Source organism: Lynx rufus, unplaced genomic scaffold (genome assembly GCF_022079265.1).
Source record: "Lynx rufus isolate CCGP_SWC_20201006 ecotype Redwood Valley unplaced genomic scaffold, mLynRuf1.p SCAF_7, whole genome shotgun sequence".
Lineage (NCBI taxonomy): Eukaryota > Metazoa > Chordata > Mammalia > Carnivora > Felidae > Lynx > Lynx rufus.
In genome coordinates this window covers 97,080,736-97,105,406 of record NW_025814889.1, presented here as the reverse complement: position 1 = coordinate 97,105,406, position 24,671 = coordinate 97,080,736, and the positions used below count along the sequence as shown (strand labels likewise).

General features: G+C 35.2%; 1 protein-coding gene across 1 annotated transcript in view; it reads right to left on the bottom strand.

The window, feature by feature from the left end:
• Positions 1 to 3,196: 3,196 nt before the first annotated feature.
• TRHDE (thyrotropin releasing hormone degrading enzyme) overlaps positions 3,197 to 24,671 on the bottom strand; it is a 388,442-nt gene continuing 366,967 nt past the window's right edge. Inside the window, exons 16-19 of the mRNA XM_047067262.1 lie at positions 12,420 to 12,587; positions 11,760 to 11,900; positions 9,086 to 9,167; positions 3,197 to 3,340 (exon numbers count right to left, since the gene is read on the bottom strand). Coding sequence (XP_046923218.1) covers positions 3,197 to 3,340; positions 9,086 to 9,167; positions 11,760 to 11,900; positions 12,420 to 12,587 — 535 coding nt within the window. The remainder of the gene's footprint in view (positions 3,341 to 9,085; positions 9,168 to 11,759; positions 11,901 to 12,419; positions 12,588 to 24,671) is intronic.

Genomic DNA, 24,671 nt, shown 5'->3' with positions numbered 1-24,671 from the left:
TCACATATTTTAATGCTGCTTCTGGTATTAGGAAAATCTCCAGCTAATGCAACAGATAGAAGTATTTCAAAAATGCCTTTCTAGTTTAGTGGTAGGAAGGTTTCACTGAAAGCCCAAGGTTACTGTGCCTGTTCCCCAAATAACAACTGTATCATTTTAAATGGTTCACATTTCTACTCTGAACCTCAGTTTTCTCATCAGACTATCAGGGCTAACATAAGTTATTATGTTTTTGAAAGGAGCCAAATTAAACAGCATGTGTAAAGCTCTTTGAAAATGAAATTCAATTTATAAATACATTCTAATCTGAATAAGCTTGTAAGATATTAAAGTTATATTTGTAAACAGTACTGCCACAAAAAGCCCAGTCCTATAATATAAATTATCTTAGAGGTAATATAAACCAAAGTCAGTTTAAACTGCAGTTAAAATCTGGTTATTGAAACTCAGGAATAAGCCTACAATTGTAGATAGTAACCTTAGAGGTTGTGCTTCTCTACTTTTTTTTTTCATCTTAAAGATTTTAAGAAAATCTTAAGGAAAAATGTGTAAAAACGGGGAAAAGTTTTTATTTACAAGTTACTTAGTGATATTTAATATTCAGTATGGTAAATAATTTAGCCCTGTCTAATTGGAACCAAATTTTGCTGTGGTACATGTATTGGCACAGTAATGTGGTAAGCCTAAGTACTGAACACTTTCAACAATTTGTTATTTCGTGCATATATAGGATTTGTAAAGCATACAAAGAAGAGAAAAAAGATAAAAACTCTATGTAGAAAATAGAATTTTATAACTACATTTTACAGAATATTCCAAGAGATATCATTGGTCATTTTATTATTTTGAAAATATTACTTATTTAAACAACTAAAAAACGTTAAAGCCTGATATAATCTTCAACATTGGAAAGGACAAATTATTGAAAAATATGTAGAACAGAAATCCCATCTCAATGCCATTGATACTATTATACCGTTTAACAAACATTCTATGAGGTATTGAACATTGCACATAATTTACACATTTAGGATTTGACATTGTAGCTAAACCAGTTGTTCAAGGCCACTAAAATACTGAAAGAGGATTGAGATTATTAACAGTGGGGAGGAAAAAGAACTATAAAAGCCTTTCTAACTCAAATCTGGAAATATGATTTCACTCAAAAGAATGTCACAACTAAGAATTTTCAGTAATTCATGACACAAAATAAGACATCCACCTCTAATTTTTTATCTATTTATCTCTATTACGTGAATCCAATGCTCATACAGTACATGTTTTGGACCCTTACAGCAGTGTGATATTTATTGTTGTTATGTCCAGAACTTGTCTCTTATGGAGTTTACATATGTGTAAGTACTAGTTAAATCACATGACTTCTGATAGGTGGGACGACTTTTAGATTTAATGCTAAGTATTACTATGTCTCACTAAATCCACATAGTGTATTTAAAATTCACATGTTTTAATTGAATGAAGTGCTGAAAAATTTAGGTATGAGTAATAGATATTAACTGCAAAAAAGATAAAATTCAATTTTAGGTGATACTTGTTCAATGGATTAGGAAATTGCTACTTTTTATTAAGCTCAAAATAAATCTATGACTCTGGTTTTAAAACACCTATTTTTTTTTCCCAGTGTTCAGTGACGATTAGAATAGATCTTTCTCAATAATTTGCAAGGAGACGTAGAAGAGTGGAGAACCTCAGGAAAACAGAAAGCGGTCCACAAACTTTTAGCTTAGGTCCAGTAGTTGTGCTGGTATTTTATAACGGCAAACTTAAAATATGTTCATTTTGGAGCATCTAAGCAACGTTTGGAGAGCTGGCCTACTGGGTGAGAATGCCATGTAAAATAAGCACTTGTGTTACATAACACACAGCCATGAGAAGGGCTACTTAAAATTCCTTGGCGGAAGACAGCTGTCAATGGCAAAGGAAGAGCTTTGCTCAAGGAAAGTAACTTTCATCGGAACGGACGGCACAACTGGCATCAAAGGTCATTAAATGGTATCAGACGTACTTGAGGTACGGTCACTTAATGGAGGATTAGATCGACACAGACACAAAGACCAACACACAAGAGAGAATTTTCAACCCTCTGGACCACCCAACATGAGATGGAAAAACAAACAAGATGGAAAAGAAACACCTTCTCAGCGCTGAGAATTCTTAAGTGTGCACAATTGTTTGATGCAATGGGAAGTTTGACCAAAATGATGACAGAATCCATATTTAGGATACGAGGCTGCCACTTTAGAGAATTGGAAGAGTGTTTATACATAAATTTTGTTTGAATTCATTTTCACGTAGTAGAATAGACCACTGTTCAGGAAGTAGATGAAAAAATCTATAACAGTTGAGAAATTTAGTCAGGAAATTGTCATGAAGAATAGCGTTGAGATAAATTCTTTTAAGCTTTTTCAAAGTTTGCATAAGTTTATAAAAAGAGATAAAGTTTCTTTGAAGAGATCTTTTGCACAAGTGCAGTGTGCAACATACTATATACATACAGGGTTTCCCTATGTACATATACATATGCATACACTATCTATATGCCTTTTTAAATGTATACACAGCTTTAACTCGAAGAAAATGAGTTAGTAACACAGGAATCATTGCAAGACAATCCAAGTGCTGAAATAAGTGACACTGATCACTTCAAGGGCTGTTTTACCTCTCACATCGCCCAGGACTAAGAATATAATTCCTTTTTAGTTTTTCTTTCATCGCAACACTGATTGTCATAGGTAATCTTTGTGCTTTTGTATAATGCCCATCCTGGATGTAACAGATATTCACGTACAACATTGGACATTTTAAATAAGCATGCTGAACACAGGCAGGACCACACAACCATGCACAAAATATTCTGAATATGTTTTTCCAAACTGACTGTAACATCAACATGCACCACTATCATATTTGGTCCTGTACAGCAAGGAATGTACAGCTGAAGCAATCATGGCTAGTTTCACTTGCAAGAGTTTCTTTAGAGAAGAACACCCAGTAGAGAAACAAAACAGAATGAATGAAACAAACAAAAAATCCCCCAAAACCAAAAATTAAAAAAAAAGTCCTCCCACACGTTAACACCGAAAATCTGGCCATTTTCCACATAGCACATTTTCCTCATTCTATATAAAGCAGTTTTCTCCCAAAATTCTGAGTTGAATTGTTTATAATAGAGCTATTAGTGTCTCAGAGCTTTTCCCAACCACTGGAAGAGCTCATCCTGATAGAGCATTTTCCAGCGCACATTGGCTTCAACGGTCTCCACAGCTCTCAAGAAAGAGGCAGCAGCTACTCCATCATAATTCTTCATGAAGTTCTTCAGCTGAAAAGACACATTTTAGAGTAGTAAAAATACATGTCTCAGAGAAACTCATGGCCAACATATATAAACAAGATTGTATGTGGAACAAAGTGCCACCACCCCTACAGAAGGCCTATCTAATATGTGAAGCAATCTTACTAACAAAATGAAATATAAGAAATTGCATCCATTAGGTGTGAAGTAGTTTCTTTCGGAACTGGAAGGAAAAAAGAGTGGACATTACAGTTCAAAGAGCTCCGAATTCAGCTTCTTGTTTCATAGACAAATATTAAAAGAGATGTATTTATATTTTCATATATGTTGAGGGGATTGTAGCAAAGGCTAGTTTTAATTATGAATCATATCCAAGGTACAAAATAGCCTTAAAAACTGAATATGAGGGTTAAAGTTCACTCTTTGTTGGTAGAGATAAAACTAGTCCTTATCTTCCCCAAATAAACAGTATAAAGGCTTGACATTATCTTTGGTGGCAAGGGATTACCAGTTATCAGCTAGTGGAAAAAACTAATGATGCTATATGAAAACTGGATGGTTAATGACATTGCAATCACCTGAGTAACTCAACTTAGAAGGAATGAAGCAAGAATGCGGACTCATTTATCTAGAGACGTCGAGCATTTAATTAAAATGTTATAATTTTGAAATGCATTGTTATTCTTTTTATGGAAAGATTTTCTCTAGAGAGTTCACATATTCTGGGGATGTTTAGGGATTTTATTTCAAGATTAAATACTAGCAGTTTTTCTTTCTGTTTGATATAGCTTAAAAAACTGGCAACCGGGGCGCCTGGGTGGCGCAGTCGGTTAAGCGTCCGACTTCAGCCAGGTCACGATCTCGCGGTCCGTGAGTTCGAGCCCCGCGTCAGGCTCTGGGCTGATGGCTCAGAGCCTGGAGCCTGTTTCCGATTCTGTGTCTCCCTCTCTCTCTGCCCCTCCCCCGTTCATGCTCTGTCTCTCTCTGTCCCAAAAATAAATAAACGTTGAAAAAAAAAATTAAAAAAAAAAAAAACTGGCAACCAACCAACAATCGCAATGCTAATAGGCGAATGTGAAAAATCAACTTGCAGCACAGAAACATTATGTGGTGTAATTAGTGTGGGGTGTGATTCATCACATGGTGGGTGCCACATGGAAGATATGCCAGGAGGGAAATGTAGTGCATCAAGATTGACTCAGGGACAGGGAGATATGGGGTGGGGAGGATGAAATTAAAATGGACTTTTTAATATCTTTCTGAGTTAGTCTAGAAATTGGTTCGCTGGTAGTTTGGTTTGTTTATGACAGCATTACTTTGATTACATGATACGATGGGTTTTCTCAAAGTTTATCCTCTACTTTCCTACAAAGCCTTGTGCCCCTGCAGCATTAGCAGTAGGTAGCCATATCTCAGAGCTATGTCCTTTATAAGACTTCACAATCACTATGCTTTTATAACCAACATGTAAAATATCCAACATATAACAAAGATTTGTTGATGCTACCCTTAAAACTGATTTGACATTTTACCAAATTTACACATACTAAGCAGAAGAAGGGAAGACATTGGAATTCATTGAATATCTGCTATATATATATATATATATGCCTGTAACATGCTCACACATATCTTCAAAGGAAGTTGAATAGAAACATTTGAATCATATTTTTAAACTTTAACTGATTAATCCAATAATTCATTTGTATTGATATGTTTGGACTCATTCAGTCCATATTTCTAAAGCAACAAATAATACATCATGGTCTGTTTTGAATTATATTTTATTATAAAAATATGTATATTGCCATGCATATTACATATGTATATTACAGTGGTATTATTTACGTAGTATATGTCAATCAGGAAAAAAATTATATCTACTCCTCTTGAAATACATTCTGTGCTATTACATACTTTCCTAGGCAGTACTAAATATGCCAGATAATGGTAAATGACCCTTTGGCAACTTTGATTCTGTGGAACATGCTCTTGGCCCCCTGATGAAATAGACGGCAAGACAGCCTGAACACATGAAGTAAAACTCTTAAGTCCTCCTCAAAGACAAACTATGGGTTTGAATATGAATGAGTTATTGACACAAAGAGTAGGTCAGATTACCCTGCAAAAGAACTATCAATAAAAAAATGTTAAGTGGTGGGTCCCCAGGGATTCATTTCCTAAATCACTGTTTAAGTGCACTAAATAACTTCCTTCACAAGCTCAGAGAGCCTGAGGTAACTCATCTGAATCTTAGGAGGAGCTTATTCATCAGAACACATAAGGCCCAACTCTCCATAGCTGGCATAAATTGATCTTATACTCATGTTCTTCCACAGCCTTTCTGACAAACGCATGGTGAGAACAGCCATCTAACCGGACCTGGGGTGTGATGATAGCACCTTCCAGACTCCTGCCTGACTTTATAGGGCCTGAGGTAGATGGAAGGCACTTGGCATTCCAGTTTGCTCCTTTCTGCAGCTCTTTGGTAGATTTTCTGCTGTTATTAGCTTTTATTGTTGTGTTTCCTAAATATTTATGCCATCTTGTGCTTTTATTTGAAAATGTTGCAAGTTTAGACATTTTTATAAAATAGCATTTAGTAAGATGTCAGCGTTGTTTGTGCTTCCCGTTCTTAGCCTAAAATTTCTAGACATGTTTGTTAATTTCTCTATTAGAAAACATTTTAATATTAAAAAAAACTCTTATTTTAGGGTAACCTAGACCCTAAGCATCACAAAGTAAATTATTTGGAGAGTAAATTACACAACATAATATACTCTCAGTGACTATATAAATGAATTGAAGTAGCTATTGCCCTATTATGAGGTTCATATTTTCAACATTAAAACTGTAAGTGGGGTGTCTGTGATGCACAGGATCTATGTTCTTCCCCAGCCGTGTTGTAGATTAGGTTCAAAAAGGCAGAAAAACGAGTGCTGGAGAGAATTGCTTAACAGACATTAGTATGAAAAACTGTCAAGGGCCTCCGTGGCTCCCTCAGGTTGTACTTCCATTAGTTTAAAATTAAGGAAATAACACACTGTTTCATGGAGAAATATTGTTCAAATTGCTGGAGCCATGTAATTAGAAGGAAATTGCCAGTGTCAGGTACGAGAATGCAGTTTTGGGGAAGGGAGTTCGGAACAATACACATTTCTTTACTGAATGCCCCTAAGGCTGATGGGGATCATTAAAATCTCAACTGAGTTTTCAGAATTCATAAAGATGCTGATTCCCTTTTGATCTAGATACTCTTGAAAATAAGAATATACCCTATCCAAAGGGAGCATATTGGGTTTTCTGTTTCTGAAGCTCATTGGTTATGAGAGGATGAGTCTGGAATTTCCTAACCCCTTTTATTTTAATGAAAGGGGGTTATTAACAATACAAAGTAAACCCCCATGCCACTCAACAACAGTGGTCCCCAATCTTAAACACAATGATTAGATAATGAAACTCTGGAAAAGCCTCAGGCAGCAGTTGTCCAACTAGAAAGTCAGCACAAGTATCTAGATGGTGAAGGGATTCGTTGCTTATGCCATGGACAGTGTTGTGAAGTTAGCTGCTTGCTGGACAATGGAATAAAAGCCACAATTTAGTTTCAGTTTTGAAACTGCACCTTTCATTATAGGGGTATCTTGGGACATTTCAAATAGCAATTAAATCAAGTGGAAAAATATGAAATCCATGTGTGAAATAAATAAAACAAAGTGGTCGGCATATGATAACATCAAATTAATATCCATTTATTTTTTATTAAATTTTTTAATGTTTTTTTTTATTTTTGAGAGAGAGAGAGAGAGAGAGAGAGAGTGAGCACATGAGTGGGGGAGGGGCAGAGAGAGAGGGAGACACAGAATCTGAAGCAGGTTCCAGGCTCTGAGCTGTCAGCACAGAGCCTGATGCGGGGCTCATAATCCCAAACCGTGAGATCATGACCTGAGCCGAAGTCAGATGCCCAACCAACTGAGCCACCCAGGAGCCCCAAATTAATATCCATTTAAAAGATGTTTTCTCAGAGTACTTGGGTGGCTCAGTGGGTTAAGTGACTGACCCTTGATTTTTGGCTCAGGTCATGATCTTATGGTTTGTGGGTTCAAGCTTTGTGTCAGGCTCTGTGCTAACAGCATGGAGCCTGCTTGGGATTCTTTCTCTCTCTCTCTCTCTCTCTCTCTCTCTCTCTCCCCTTATCCTGCTCTCTCTCTCTCTCTCTCTCAAAATAAATAAATAAGCTTAAAAAAAAGATATTTTTTCATGGCCTGGGTATTACTGAAGCAAGGGAAGTATGAAAGACAGTTTGAGGAAGAAGTGGGAGAGGGAACAGGTGAAAGACTGCAAGAAAGGGGCAAAGGCAAAGACAGGAGAGAAGACAGGAGAAGGAAGGGAGCAAAAAGAGAGAAGGACTAGGGGAAGGAAAGGGTGGAAGAGATTTTTCACTTCTGTGTTCGACTTCTCAGGTTGTGAGTAAATGAATCTTTCACCAATTATTGAATATAAAATCAAGGAATTAAAAGTACTTCCTTTGAATACAGAGAAAATTGGAAGCAATCATTCATTCAATCGTTCTTTCTTTCTGTTTCATATGGGTAGGAAAGAAGTCCTTCCCATTTAGCTTCCTTTATTAAAAAAAAATATAGTAAAACATGTGCTACGGCTTTCAAAACCAAATCCTTTAGGGTTGGGAACACATAGCAGGGATAAAAATTGAATTTCAAATCATTACAATCAGAGACTTAGCTTAGCTCCTAGTGTTGCAGGGATCCAAGTGAGTGAATAGGGGACAATCGTACAACATTGGGCAATATTAGAAGATGTTACGGATGGTGCCAGGGTTGATGCTTCTGGGGAAATGCTGTTCAATATGATTATCTCTGGGTCATAGCCTCAGGCGTTCTGTCAGTGAGAGCTGAGGAAGCTATGATTCTCAATGCCAAATCTCAGCTATATTTTACAACGGAGTTGCGCAATGGACGAAAAAGTGATAAATGGTCGAAGCCCAGCTCATCTGAATCATTTCAAAGTATTTATATTTTTTCCTCCCTCCTACATATTTATTCCTCCCCATTTTCCACCCCTCTGTGTCACAAATGTGAGTTAATGGTCAAAAAAAAAAAATAGCTGATTTAAATTTCCATAGAAATAAACCAGATAAAAAAGGAAGGAAACATTAGATACACTCCAAACTGGACACTAATCCTTTAAAAAATTGTTTATTTTCATCAGTGAAATTCATGTGTAATCATATCAAGCAGAATTTTAAGCTATTAATCTCAAGATATATTGTCAGACACATTCTCTGTCACACATATGAATTCATTTTATTGAACAGACTAGATAGCATGAAGCATTATTATCACATCCAGTTATCTACTTCCTGTATAGGCCTGTCCACAAAGCAGTGAGACCCAAGTTCTATACCTTAACACCAGCCTTGATCCTTTGTATCTAAATACTGAGTCATTGTGACAGGATAGTTTTGTTATTTCTAAACTGGGTTGTTCCTCAACTGATTGGATCAAAGATTTCTGGAGTAGAGTCCCCCAGTTTGGGAAACATTACATTTAAACATTTCTCGAAGGCATTTAATGTTTAATATAATAGAAATACATTTGCAAATAATGAATTGAGTAAAGTCTTTAGCATGAATGTGTGTGTGTGTGTGTGTGTGTTTTAAAGAAATGGATATGAATCTGTTGAAAAAATAAAGTAAATGTATGCCTTCATATGTTTATAAAAGAAAAGCATTAGAACTCATATTAAAATATTTACCTCTTTGAGTTCACTTTCAGTATTAAGAAATTCTGTAACTCCACTAATGAGTTTAGAATTCATAAATAATGCCTCCCCATACCTGAAAAGATGAAAAAAAAAAAGGCTTCATGTTAATATAGGCAGTAATTTAAGAAATATTACTCTAAAGATTTTTTTAGAATACTTTTCAAGGGCTCCATTTGACTAATGTTATCTTATTGCTATTAAGATCTCTAAACATTTCAAAGTCATTTTTCTGGCTAGCCAGGGAGGTGAATAGAGATATGGCTGTGGGGCACCATCAGATGCTCAATCAGATGCTCATCTGATTTGGCTCAAAGTGTTTTAGAGAGGTCCAAATTGTAGTAAACAAAAACAAAAACAAAACAAAAAAAGAACTTAAAATTAGATTTAGTAATTATTATTATATTTTCAATCTAAGGACTAAGGAAGAAATTTTTTTTAAACCTTCAACTTAAAGTAACCTAGTTTACTATAAGGAAACAAAAATCCCAAAAAAGGAAATGGGACTGTAAGATAAACTTGGGCATTATTAGTATGTCACACAGATCCTTTGGTCTGGTCAGTTAAACTGACATTGACATTCTCCTTTTTCATACTTAGAAACTGAGCCAAATTTCTTTGAAATGCTCCCAAAATATTAACATTTTTTTCATGTAGGCATTAAATTAAAATATTGAGTTGTTTATTTGGATTGCATAATCCTTGTACCACAGATATAAATTCCTGACTCTTGACCTATAGAAAGGAACAATTTGTGTCAGTGTGTTGGAAGGGTTTCTCATTTTACTGATCTCTATTGTGCTAAGGATACCTATCACAGGTTATCTTTTAGGACTTGTTAAAATGACAATATCTTAAGCCTAATTGTTACAGATGGCAAGGAAAAGTGGGGAGTATATGTAGTTTTCCAAGTGTCTGGCTTGATTAATTGGTGGATTATTTACTGAGGAAATGAAGACAGGAGGAAAATGATGGGTTTAGCTTTGCAGGTACACCTCAGCAGCAGGTCCAAATAGACAACTGTCTTATCATAGGGTGAAGCTTAGGTGAAATGTCTCAGTAAGAGATATAGATTTGGGAGTGACTGAAACCATTAGAGTAGATGGCAACAAAAGCCAGGGAGAATCTTTAGCGCAGGAAATAAGGAGTATCTTGGACAGTGCCTCCATGAATTCCAGTGTTCTAGGATCGATAGAAGAGTAGGGATGAAGAAAATCCTATTTTTCAACACTTCCATATCTGTAGGTATGTTGAAATCTCAAACTTTCTATCTTTAAGTTAGAGATTAGGGACTCTCAGTGAGACAAAATAAACATATCAAGAACCAAATGTTTTTTGGTAGGGACTAAACTATACATCTACTATGCTGAACTCTGATATACAAAACCACTCCCTAAAGAAATTGTGTATTGGCAGATATTTGATACTCCTTAAAGTGAACTGCTTGTGTATACTAATTTCGCTTTCTGTCTGATTATTCACTACATTATATGCATGACAGCAAAGCAAGTTCTAATCTTCCAATCATTCCAATTTCTGAGCTGCAAATACAAAAAAGTCAGTGTGTCTTCTAGGAATATTAGTGCTTCCTGACAATGAAATATCCGTAGATAAAAATGTGTTTTAATAGGATACATTCATTCAAATTGAACTATTTATACAAGGGCAACTGATAAAGTTGTTTGTTAAAAACAAAGTTTACACACCAATTTTTAAGAGATAGAAAACAATAGGTCTGCTTACTGTATGAGGACATTTAAGTTTGAAAACATGTGGTATCTACATGCCCTTTAATAAATTTAATTTTAAAATGCCATACAGATTGTCAGAGTAATAAATCAACATTCATTACAATATATTTAAATACATAATGAAATATTTTCTTAAATTGAGGCTGAAGAATTCTCACCCTGAAACAAGATGTCTCAGGAATGAATTCTACTGCACCTAGAACTATACAATGATTCAAATCATGGTTTCATTTCAGGTGTTTATGGTATTTATATTTAAAGGAAACTCAAACAGGGGCACCTGTCAATTAAGCTTCTGACTCTTGAATTAGGCTCAGGTCATGATCTCTGGCTTGGTGAGATTGAGGCCCACATCAGACTCTGTGCTGACAGTGTGGAGCCTCCTTGGGATTTTCTCTCTCTCTCCCTCTCTCTCTCTCTCCCTCTCTCTCTCCCCCTTCCCCACTTGTGCACACCCTCGCTTGCTCTCTCTCAAAACAAATAAACAATAAAAAAAAAACTTTAAAAAAATAAAGGAAACTTAATTCTACAGCAGTAAAGTTTTCTTGTTATATAAATAATAATTGTATCTGATTTATAAATCATTTTTTCCACAACACATTCAGAATATAGAAGTTTTATGATATTTCTTCAACCTTAGACAGTTTAACAGAGTTTCCACAAAAACTGTACTGCTAAACCTTTGTAGTCCCACATTTCTATATATAATCACAGTTTTTAATCTTCAAAACATGAATAATGCTATAGAATTGTTAAAATAATTCTGAGTTTCCCAGAAGTGGCAACACCCATATTAGTTGACTGTTTTAAAATCTAATTCTATTATCTAAGCCTTGGTTTTAACACAAAAAGTTGGGTCTTTATGTCTCATATATCACCTTTAATTTACTTAAGTACAAATGAACTCTTATTTCTACCTGGTATTTAATATCTTCCATTTGTCTCTAAAAAACTTCCAGGCAAGGTCTCGGCCATGTGGATTTCGAGCGACATGAATTATCACATCAATTGCATCTTGATCCAACACCACCTCAGAATTTAGTGATAGATTCAGAAGCCTTTAAAGATATAATTGAAGAAAAACTCTTAGCCCAATAACTTAAGCATTTTTATAAACCTTCAAAAAATTATATGCATTAATTTGTCATATATTTCAAAAGAATAGACCAGTGTAGACTTTACCAACACAATTTATCAATAGAACAACTTTCCGTTTATAGAAGGGGGAAAAACAAGTTCATAATATTTTAATTAACTTGTTAATTAAATTCTGAAAAAATCTTGCAGGTGGAAAATCACAATTCTCTTTTAATGACCTAAACTTAGTTTTAAAAATCTTTATAGTAAACATTTCCTTTTATAATGAAACACTGTCTTACTGTTTAGGTAGAAACAGAGGTATATCTTTCAATTCAACTAGCTTTAGTCAAGTCAACATGGCAGTTTTCCTTAGCTGTAGAAAGTATATTTTAGAGTAACTACAATATATTCAAGGAAACACAATCGAGTTCACAATAGGTTGGTTAATAGAGAGTACTTTTATTACACAAATAGATTTAGAAAATCAATCGACCCACCTATTTAATAAGTTCCTATCATCACTGCAAGTTAAGGCTTCCAATAATATTTTCTTCTCAGAAACTGCTGTGGTAGAGTGGAATTTCATCCAGATGAATTCCCAGACATCCTCATCTAATAGTGAGACTCCCGTACAGTAGACGATGTCTCTAACATTTAGTGGTATTCTAAAGAAGCAACCCATGGTGGTTTTCTGTTAATGAAAAGCTTCATAGCATTTAAACTAAAGACAGATGTTGCTTTACTACAGTCAATTTTTAAAAAGATGATTTTGCTAATTAGTTTCTACCTGAAAGAGAATGATATTATATAGTAACAGTATTCAAAAATATTGGCAAGTGAGTGAATAAAATAACGTACTTTATGTAATGGTAATTTTGAATGCAATTTTTGTTTCCACTCTTGATACTATATTTAAACAAAAACCAGAACACAAATGCTTAAAAAAACAGTGCAAAGAGGATGCTTTATATTTCCACAAACAGTAATATACTTATCAACCAATGATCGTGCTGTCATAATTGGTACACCCAAGAATGACAAGAAAGCCCAGGCTGAAGGGACTAATTTGATTAAAACAAACACTTTGTCCTAAATTCTTAGACAAGTCTCTCTAAAATTATTTTTTCTCAAAGAGCTCTTCAAGTTTTGGAATCCAGAAGATTATCAATACAGGTAGTAAACAGATATAAGTAGTAAATTTTAAGAAAGTAGAAATTTCTTTTTCCTTACATTTATAAAAATAACTATAAAAATAGACTAAATTTTGACTTTGACTTCAAAATAAATATTGCAGTGGGAAACTGTGAGTGGATTTAATTAGTCTTGGCCATTTATAAACTGTAAATGCTCATGTTTACTTTACCATAGCTATTTTTTACTAAATATTGTTCTTTCAAGTCTCGGAGTATACCTCACATTTTAAAAACTGAATTCTCTGATAGATTACTCCAATATTTACAAAAAGTTAAAAATGCATTTCTGCTTTGTGTCACATTCAGTGATCTATTATTTACATTTCTCACTTATAATTTGAATGTGGCTAATAAGAAGTGTTTTCTCTGGATAGCAAGATAAAACAATCTCTTCTAAAGATTTAGGACCTTTGGTTGCCTGGGTGGCTCAGTCGGTTAAGCATCCAACTTTGTCTCAGGTTATGACCTCACAGTTTGTGAGTTCGAGCCCCATGTCAGGCTCTGTGCTGACAGCTCAGAGCCTAGAGCCTGCTGTGGTATCTGTGTCTCCCTCCCTCTCTGTTCTTTCCCTGCTCATGCTCTGCTTCCGTCCTCTTCAAAAATAAATAAACACTAAAAAAATTTTTAAAAATAAATAAATATTTAGGACCTTGATGGTTAAAACACTGCTATGGTTGAAGGAGTATTTGGAAAACAGGAGGAAGTGCCTGAATGACTACCAGTAAGATAAGCTTAATCTTATTCTGTTAAGCAGCTAAGTAGGGCTCCAATCAGAATATTGAAGATTGTGTATCAGGACACCATATGTTTAGATTTGCTAGAAGTATCATACAAAATTAATTGTTCCCAGATAGCTAAAACTATATCATTCTGTCTCTTTCAACACGTAATTTGGAGTGTTTGGAGAAAAGTTATTTTAACCTTGCTGTCTGGAGATATTTTTCTTTGTGGCATTAGAAGGCAAGCACTTTGTTTGGTTGTTTTGTTTTTAAAGAACCAAAAGGAACACAAACATCAGAAGAAACCAGCAAAGAGCTTCAGAAATCACTGCCACCGCATGTAATCATGGTAGATACATTATACCCATCTTTACTAACTATAATAAGAACATTAAGAAAGCTAGTCTTTCTCTAAATCAACCAATAATTCTCTCGGCGCTGAACTGGCCACACTGTCACCTCTAACCTCTTTTTTAATTAATTTTTAAAACACAGTTTGATCAGTCATCTTTGAGAAATACGTTGGCAAGAGTGGATTTCCAACCGTAAGTATCCATTCTGTTAGCCAGCATTGAAGTGATACTTGTTAAAATGCAGCCTCTGGGTGACTATAAAGGCATAGGCTAGCGGGGTACTTAAGGAGCTGCTGTATGGCAATCTGGTCATACACAGAGCAAGGAGGAAAAAAAATCTTAAAAGGGCACTCAGCAATAAAGCGTTGAATATAACGACAGACAGATCACCCTGAAGGAATCTAATGAAAGTTGTCTGTCGCAAAGGAGGTCTTTAAAAGCAAAGCTGCCCAGAATAGGGGCAGGTTCTGTATCTGAAGCTGCAGACGCAAACCAAGAGAAAGACCCCATAATTTGGGTTTGTTCTGCCAGAAGCTGCAGGTCAACTTTCAGGCTTGCCAGCAGCTGTCCTTCCATGCACAGCAGATGTATCAAATTTGATTACTATGAAAATGAGACACACATATGTTTACATATATAATCTAAACCCTGTTGATGGTCCATTGAAAAACAGTGCTCAGTTTCAGCTGCAAATCCCCAACCTCTCAGGAAAAAAAAATGGCTCTATTAGCAGCTGCTAGGCATATGCATTGCTTAAGGTTCACAAGGCTCCTTCCAAGAGGAAGGACAAAGCTGATTAACCACAGAATACCGCTCTGGTTTTTCCAGCATCTCTCCCCACGGCATCGGCTCCCTATCTTCCTTACCCACCCACCAGATAAGGAGTCAAGGTATAGTTCACAAGATTATTGTACTCATCACTGAAGATAAAACAAGACTGGTGAGACTTGAATTTACTAAGGGCCTTGGTTCCCAATGATTTCCATTGTTAATGAAGCCCCCTTTGTTGCTAAATTTGTAAAGATGTTCTAATAGCATTTTAGCAAAATGATTGCTCTGGGGACAGTTTAAGATCTCTTTGTATAAACCAAAGTCATTAGGAACAAATGGAGAAGCTCATTTGTTTGGAAAGCATAGGCTGAAAACCCCACAGAACCCATAGTTATGAGCAGTACAAATGAGTTTTGTGAGATCCTTCATACCAGGCTTGCAGGGAGACAGGGATCCTTTTCGTGATCATGGAAATTGTCTATGAGCATGTGAATATCCCACAGTCATTTCTTTTTAACTGCTTCCTCAGAAGCAAATATTTTAATGGAATTTTATTATCTGAGAAGGAAAGCTGTGCTTGTTTTTCTGTATGTGTGGTATACATAGAGAGGAGCAGGCCTAGTCTCTCTAGCTGCCTTTGTAAGAGATGAACGGAGTAAGTCTTAGCCAAAAGTGTCTTTATCTTTTCTAGGATACAACATTGCAGAAATTATTACCTAATTAGTATAACTTACACCATATTTTTTTTCTATTCTCATTTTAAACAGGATCATGACAGAGTTCATTTGTACAGTACAAGTTTTGAAAGCATAAAAATTCTAAAAGCCTAAAAAGTATCACCTTGAAATAATCTATTTTGTATTTTGGTGATATGTTTAACCTTTTTTACTTTGCCAAAAGCAAATGCACAAAAACAAAATGCTTTGGGGTAGGAGTTAAAACAATTAAGTAGGTGGAAAAATAGAGGCATACAACTTGTATAAGATTTTTTTTTTTTTTACTGAGTTAAATAATGATGGTGGAATGAGACTAGTATTTTAAATCTTAGTAAATTGGAATTTTAATTATTAAATGGAAAATTGTGAAGTAGGTTGATAAATTAAGATAAATAATTAGAAAAATTTCCAAAGATTTTGCTCTAAAAGTTTTCTCTCCTACATTGTTTTTTTAATGTAAGAAATCAGGGGCACCTGGGTGGCTCAGTAGGTTAAGCATCTATGCTTGATTTGGCTCAGGTCATGATCTCAAGGTTCCTGGGATTGAGACCCACATGGGGCTCTGCGCTGACAGTGCAAAGCCTGCTTGAGATTCTCTCTCTCCCTCTCTCTCTGCCACTCCCCAGTTTGCACTCCCGTGTGCTCTCTCTCTCTCTCAAATAAATAACTAAACTTAAAAAAAATTAAACATCAGGACATATCTACAATAACAATAAGGGACTGGTTTAAATTAAGATATAAATAGTTACTAAGAATAATATATTATAGAGTAATATTTAATAATATGGTAAAATACATTATTTAATATAATGAAATATATTATTAAGGATGAGTATAATACATATATAATACCACAACTTTAATTAAAAAAAAAACATAATGTGTGCATTAGATTAAAAAAACTAAAAGAAAATGGGGCGCCTGGGTGGCTCAGTCGGTTGAGTGTCCAATTTCGGCTCAGGTCATGATCTCACAGCTTGTGAGTTCAAGCCCCACGTCGGGCTCTGTGCTGACAGCTCAGAGCCTGGAGTCTGCTTCAGATTCTGTGTCTCCCTCTCTTTCTGTGCCCCTCCCTCATTCATGCTCTGTCTCTCTTTCTCTCAAGAATAAATAAAGTATTAAAAAAAAAAACTAAAAGAAAAATCAAGAGACTATTAATATTTGCTTTTGGGTTGGGGAATTATAGATAACTAGTCTTTCTTTTCTTAATTCATATATTTCATTTTTTTTAATTCATATATTTCAAATTTAACCATTTAAAAAATATTACAATTACTTTGAAAATATGATAAATAAATGTGTAATTACACTTGTAAAGACACAAGTCTGTTACTATTAGAGTAAAACATATTCCAATACTGAAAAATGTTGTTGAATAATATGCAAAAACAATTCTGATAGTACAGTTAAATATCTCCCAGAGGAAATTATATTTGCCAAAGGGAAAAAAACATATTATTTTAAAATATAATTTTGATGCTTAATCATGATATGGGTCTATTTCTAAGCAGGTTCTCAGTAGACCTAATTGGACCAATAACTGCCTCTAGGACTGGGCAAGTCAAGGTCATTGCTTTGGGCTTCATTTTTCACCCTAATTTGGTAAGGCTAAAGTACAAGAGTTCTAAAGTCCCTTCCTGCTCTGTTAGTACAAGATTCTTTTCATTAGCGATGTGGATTTAATTATTTTCAAAGACAATGAAAAAAATTTCTGAAATCACTCTAAGAGCCCCTGTTTATTTCAGTGGCACCAAACATGAATATAGAGTGTGGCCTACCATTTATTTTAATTAATTTGCATTTAATTAATTCATTTGAAAAATCACTTGCCTAATCTAAAAGTTAAAAGATAGCTTTGGTTGAGGCTTCCTTACCAACATTCTGAATCTTGTTTGACCTTTTAAGTACTAGCACTTTTACTTCTTCCTGAGTAATCCCTGACTTTAAAATATCAGACTGAAAAATAACCTGCGTTTACAAAGGTCTATCCTGTTCACAATAGTCCCTATTGCTTCTCTCATTCCATCTCCATTCCTTTGTCCCTTGGCTGCTCCTGAGAAAACTATCTTGAATAAAACTTAAAGCTGTTTAGAAAGAATATGTGACTTTTTTGCACCTAAGCGTCAGTTTCCTCATTTGGAAAATGGGAAAAATAATTCTTTACAAGGTTATTACAATAATTAAATGCGATAATGTTTATCCAGTGCAGCACAGTGCCTGGTACCTATCAGGGGCTCAGTATGAGTGTTATCTAAATGCTGTGCATAGCCAAGTGCAAGGTACATAGAAAATTGTCTCAATATGTGGTAATGACATCCCCCTCGTCAGTTTTATTACTATAAGTAGTAGTACGAAGTGGCAACAGATATCTTTCTCCATCTTTCCCGAAAGAGTACAGGACTAAAATGAAAGCAGATATAAAGTTTTTAGACAACCTCTCTACAAGTGAATGAGTAATTATAAAAACATGACTGACAATACATGAAGTTTAAGGCATTACAATAAAATACACTTTTATAATTCCACCTAACTTGACCGGCATACTTGTCAATCAAACGTGCCACTGAATCCATATAAACACCCTGGCAACCAGAAGCAGGATTGTTTCATAGCATCTCTTCTCTACAAGAATCCTAGCAAAGGGAGAGCAGAACCCAGGTGAAGTATGAGACCATGACGGGTGGGAAGAACACTAGGCAGCAACGCGGTTGTCCGGCACCCTTCCCACAGCAGCGAGGGTTGCTGTTTTAGGGGCTCCGCCCACTTGTGTCTGCATGGTGCAAGTTCATTCCTATTGAAACTTAGGCATAACAAAAGAAATGCTAAACCAGTATTCATGACCTTTTAGTCCTCAAAAGACAGAGTGGATAAACCCTGGTGGATAATAGGCCCACCAAAGATATTTAAAATTCCTGGGTTCTGAAATGTTCAATACCTATTTCTATTTTAATTTTGCATATTTGCAAAGAGGTATATGCTGTTCTTTCCTGAAGAAAGGAAAAATGATTGCTGAAGGGGGCTCATTTTAACTGTTAATATCCTGAATTTATCAAAAGATTATATTTTAAGATAACAGCACTCCTTTAAAATGACTTTTATAACTAAAATAGATGTACTTTAAAAGTGACATTCACTTTACTTAAGCTGAAAAAATATATATAAAATTACACTTAAAATTTTTAAGTCCCATATATAAAGTAGCTCTTATTTCTACAGGGTAGGAAGGAAGAGGTTTGGTGAGGGTAAATATTTAGGCTATAAAACCACTTTTTAAAATATAATTGTTAAAGCACAAAACGTAAGAAACTAGGTGGCTCAGACAATATTACAATGAGGATAAAAAGAAGGAGACATCAAAGAAAAGGTAGAAAGAAAAGACACAAGTGAGAAATGTACAGAGAGGCCAGAAAATTCAGCACGATGATGACAAAGACAGGCAGTAACAAAGACCTACAGAAAAGTCAATGGGAAAAAAGCAAATAATTAGAGAATTTGTGACCTGATTTGATTAAACTGTTTCTTTGGCCTGGATTTTAAACACTCTACTGAAAAGCCTAGAACACTGCTATTTAACATTTCATAACTCAGAACCTCATGACATCCAGAACCAATTATACCCATGAGAGCTCAAAAAAAATCAAACTGCTTCCTAACAAAAGTAAAAAAAAAAAAAAAAGATACCTCTGATGACTCACTCTGAAACAGTGAGCCTGCTAATATAAATAGTTCTAAGACCATAACATCATTTAAAACTTTAGAGGTACACAATTGTAGTAGAAGTTGTGAAATGGCTGATTAATTGCCCTATTTATAGACGCTTGTGTTAAAGATGAAATAATTGGGGGCGTGTGGGTGGCTCAGTCAGCTAAATGTGATTCTTGATTTCAGCTCAGGTCATGATCCCAGGGTTGTGAGATTGTGCCTGAGTAGGGCTCCCTGCTGGGTGTGGAGCCTGCTTAAGATTCTCCTTCTCTCGCTCTCTTTCTCTCTCTCCAGCTCTCTCTCTGTCTCTCTCTCTCTCTCTCTCAAAAAAAAAAAAAAAAAAAGAGAAGATTAATGGTTTCCTGATTATCAGGTGCCCATTATCCATGGCTTCTCAAAGAATCTGCTCTGTCTTGAGCTGTGATCTTTAAGTTTCTTTCATTCAACTATGGTCATAGCACTGTAAACCTGCTGTGATAAGAAGTCTAAATTTACATGTGTATAATGGTGTTGTCTGAATCATGAATGATTAGGAATCAGTACATTAGCTAGGAAGACAGGAGATAATGATGGGAATGACACATTAGTAACATCAGCAATCCATAAGCACTGTTCTCATTCAAATCATGACCCATGCCTGAGTGTTTATAAAAACCCCACTGGATGACATTGGGCTCCACCTTGACAAATAACTCCTATTGCCCAGGAATAATTTATAGCAACATTCATTGTCTTTTGTATTCTTCATAGAAAGGTTGGAAATTACACAGATTTATTGTATCCATCAAAATACTACATCTATAAATGTGAGGGCTTGTGCAAATGTGGTTTACTTTCATTTCTAATGCACTATCAAGGTCACTGAAGTTAACAAGGCTGATTCTCCAGCCCGGGGAAGAATCAACTATGACAATTTAGTTAATTTTTTTAGTCATAAGCACTAAGCTGTCATGGGTAGGCAATAAGTAATGTATTTTTCTCACTAGCAACATCCCCAACTAAAAGTAGATTTTTACTTCGGTCAAAAGTAAAATTTACTATTTGTGTGTGTGTGTGTGTGTGTGTGTGCACACTAACCAACATGTAATTCTGTAGGTTTTCAGAGGCTTAACTGGTAGACTCACTAACAACAAGAACAAAAAATGCTGTACTTTTTAAAAATACAGAAGTATTCTTATTTGTATCAAATCCTAGGTACTCTAGATGTTCTTTAACTTCACTTTGACCTTTCTGTGAAAAGCAGTGAAATCCCTGGTAAACCTCATATATGTGTGTGTGTGTGTGTGTGTGTAAGTGTGCGTGCACATGCGTTAAGGAATAAGGATAAATTTAATTAAATTTGATAATTAAAAATAGTTAAAAAGAATCTATTCCTGTTATATAAGGTAATAGAAAATTATTGGGGGAAAAAACAATAAGCTGGGTCCTGGAAGAAAGGGGAATGGCAAAAGTGAATGATAAAATTACAAAATAAGGCCAAAAGGCATATTTTGCACTGGCAGATGATAAATATAAGAAAAACATACTTTTGAAAAGACACAAACTGGGGCGCTTGGGTGGCTCAGTTGGTTGTGCGTCCGACTTCGGCTCAGGTCATGATCTCGCGGTCTGTGAGTTCAAGCCCCGTGTCAGGCTCTGTGCTGACAGCTCAGAGCCTGGAGTCTGTTTCAGATTCTGTGTCTCCCTCACTCTCTGCCCCTCCTCCACGTGCGCGCGCGCGCACTCTCTCTCTCTCTCTCAAGAAATGAATAACATTAACAACAATTTTAAAAGACACAAATTTTTTGATTTTCTGAAATAACTGAAATGTATGTATTTACATGTACATGTAACCGGCAGGTACTCTGCATACACAAGGAAGCAGGGTGTATATTGGATGCCTGCCCTCTATATTGCAGAAAAAAAATAAGTAACATTTATTTATATATGAAAATAAAATAGAAGTCACCCAATTTTTTTTATATTTGAAATTTCAATTATAAGAAGAATCTCAAGTCATGAAAAAGAAAAAAGAAGAGACTCTTAAAATATTTAGAAGGGATCCTAAGAAATGAAGATGGGTTTTTTGCAGTGAATTTTAGGGATATCGCCACATAATTATTCTATTTTCATACCACTGACCATTCCCATGTATTTTACACATTTACAAAAAGAATTGGATGAAGACTGACGATAGCACTTTTGTCTGAATTTTGTGAGGAGTAAGAAGTGCCTTCTCAGTATCCCGTTCTTGATAAAAACCTGAAGGAAGAAGTTAAGGAAAGTTAAAAGTTCAACTGTGTCTCTGTGCCATTCCTTGATTTTCCATCAAAGAAAGAATAACAATGCAAAATGTTGATTACAAACCAAGTTTCAAATATGAGAGCTGAAGATGTGTGTATGCATTTACTAGAGCTTTCATAATCCCTAACAAATTACCACCAATTTAGTGGCTTAAAACAACAGAAATGTATTCTCTCACATTTCCTATAGCCAGAAGTCTAACACCAACGCGTCAGTGGGATCGCTTTCTTCTGGAGGCTCCACAGAATCTGTTCTATGCCTTCTTCTAGCTTCCTGTGCCTCCAGCAATCCTAGCCATCCCCAAGCTTGTAAATGAATTACTTCAATTTCTACCTTAGGGCTTACCCTAAGTCCATGTGATCTCATTGCAAAATCCTTAATTACATCTGCAAAGACCCTATTTCCAAATAAGGTCATATTGATAGATAGTGTTTAGGATTTAAACCTAACTTTTATTAAACTTTTAAAAATTTATTCTTGAGAGAGAGAGAGAGAGAGAGCGCAGGGAAGGGGCAGAGAGAGAGGGAGAGAGAGAATCCCAAGCAGGCTCCACACTGCCAGCACAGAGCCTGATGTGACTCAAACTCATGAACGGTGAGATAGTGACCTTAGCCAAAATCAAGAGTCAGACGCTTAACTGACTGAGCCATTCACGTGCCCCTAGACACATCTTTTAGAGGTCACCCTTCAACCCATGACAGTGTGTGCATGTGCTTTTATTTTTCCTGTTATGGCCAAGAAATTACAAGTCATCAAAGTTCTTTCTCACTTTTAGATATTTTCAATATATATCAAAGAACAATATTTAATGCTTATAAAGCATTTTTCATCAGCATTATCACAATACTAAGCATTATCACACTATCATTAGAAAGACTAACATGAATTATTTTCATTTTGAGATAGAATGAATCATATATAGAGAATCTATCCTAAGTCTTAATCACAAGGGGAAAAAATAAAAAGGGAATATTGTTATTATTGCTGAAGTGTTTCTCAGTGTTTATATTATTTTTGGAAAATGTAGAGGAAATTTCTTCTTTATCGTGGTTGGTAGCAGTTGTAATAAACCTGAACCGGAATCCGTTAGTATAATCTACTCTCTGTGAGTAAGTAAAAATGTTTTGGAAGCTGCAAATATTTCTGTTGGTGCTCCAGCTCTGGCTTAGTAAATAATAATGATCACTACTGTGAGTTAATCAACTTTGCTCTCTGTGTTGTCCATGTAAATCCATACTCACTTAGCACTTGTACTGTGACAAACAGGCAGGTGGTTAAAATAGAGCCATTCTATAAGTGATCAATAAGCATATCTTTTGATAGATGGAACAAAAGTTCAATAGCGTTATGCCCGAAATTGGTATAATATCAGGCAAACAATATGAGCATGATAGGAAGATTACTATTGGCAGAAATGGGGGGGAATACCAATCATACTGGAAAGAAAAACAGTTAAATTAAATCAAGTCACCTTCAAAAGCATGCTTTTGTAAAAATTAAAATACCTTAAAAATACTATTGACTACTTGCCTCTACACATGGCTACAATATATATATTTTAATATATATATATATATATATATATTTTTTTTTTTAAATTTAAATGTCAGGAAAAAGCCAAAAGCGTCAGGAAAAAGAAAAGAAGCGTAAGATTGTTTCTGAGTTTTATATTAGAATATAAAATCGTTAATGTATTTAGATTAGAAACTAAATATGATGATAAGAAAATGAATAGAAATACGCACTTAATGAAGTTATATTAGCTCTTGAGGCAATTAAAGTTCCTGCTACACCAAAAAGTAAATTAAAAAAATACATCTAGATTAGTTAGTCCCTCAAGTAGGTAGGTCATTTAGTCGAATATTTTTCCCGTAATGGACTGAACTCAACTAGCACGTACTGAATTCTCCAAATGGCCAGGAGAGGTGGTACTTTCAGTGTGATTCCAGAGAAACTTAGGAAAAGATAGATAATAAGGCCCTTGTTTCTATATAGGTGTAGCCACTACTTAATATATGACCTCTACTTATACAAATGACAAATCAGATAGGATTGCTGGTTATGAAGAAGATTTCTAGTTTGACAAAGGAATTCACACTTGTATTAATTCAGATAGCAGGCACACTTCCTACATTTCATATATGATTTTTCTTCTATGTAGCTTTTCCAGAACACTTTTGTTGGTAACACACTCTAATTTTAGAAGAGAGAATTCCTAAAGTTTTGATGAAGGTGCATAATCAATTAACTGGGATTTTTGCTCTCCTCAGCAAATATAAACACAACAAACATGATTAACTGAAAAAAAAAAATTGCAAGATTTCTAAGGGTGTCCTTGGGTCAGTACATACTCTGCCTAAACAGCTAAACTTTTGGAAAGTACCAAGATTTTAATCTTGAGAAACAATATTGAAGAAGGCCATTCTCGTACACTGTGTCTTTTGTTTAACATCTCTTTTCTCCCTTTGCCAGAGGAATGTGTGTTTTTCCTGTAGGCCTCAGGTCAGCTGTCACTCTGCCAGAATGTCAGTCTCACTGACAGGTCAAATTGTCCTTTTCTTATAAATCTCCCTTCTGGCTTCTCAATACAGTTAAAATCTTATAGTGTTTCTTATGACATCCGATTAGTCACACTCTACTCCACTGGGCTATAAGCTCTAGGAAGGCAGAAACCGTTTCCTTTGGTTCATCATTGGATCTCTGGGGTCTTTCAGAATGATGCCTGAGATGCTCAAGATATATGTGGTACTTGAGTCAAGTACTGTAAGAGTCTGAATTAATACTGATTAAGAATACGTATCACTATGGAAGAACTATGCTATACTACTTTATTTTAGAAATAAAGCTGAAAGTTAAAAACCAAGTCTGCTATCAACCAGATACACCGTTATCCAAATGTGGACCCAGGAACCTGATCCTGTACCACTGCATCCATCATGATGAGTGACGTAGCATGTTAAATATGTTGTGAAGGATGGTGATGATTTTTATGGTAATTGTGAATTATTCCAG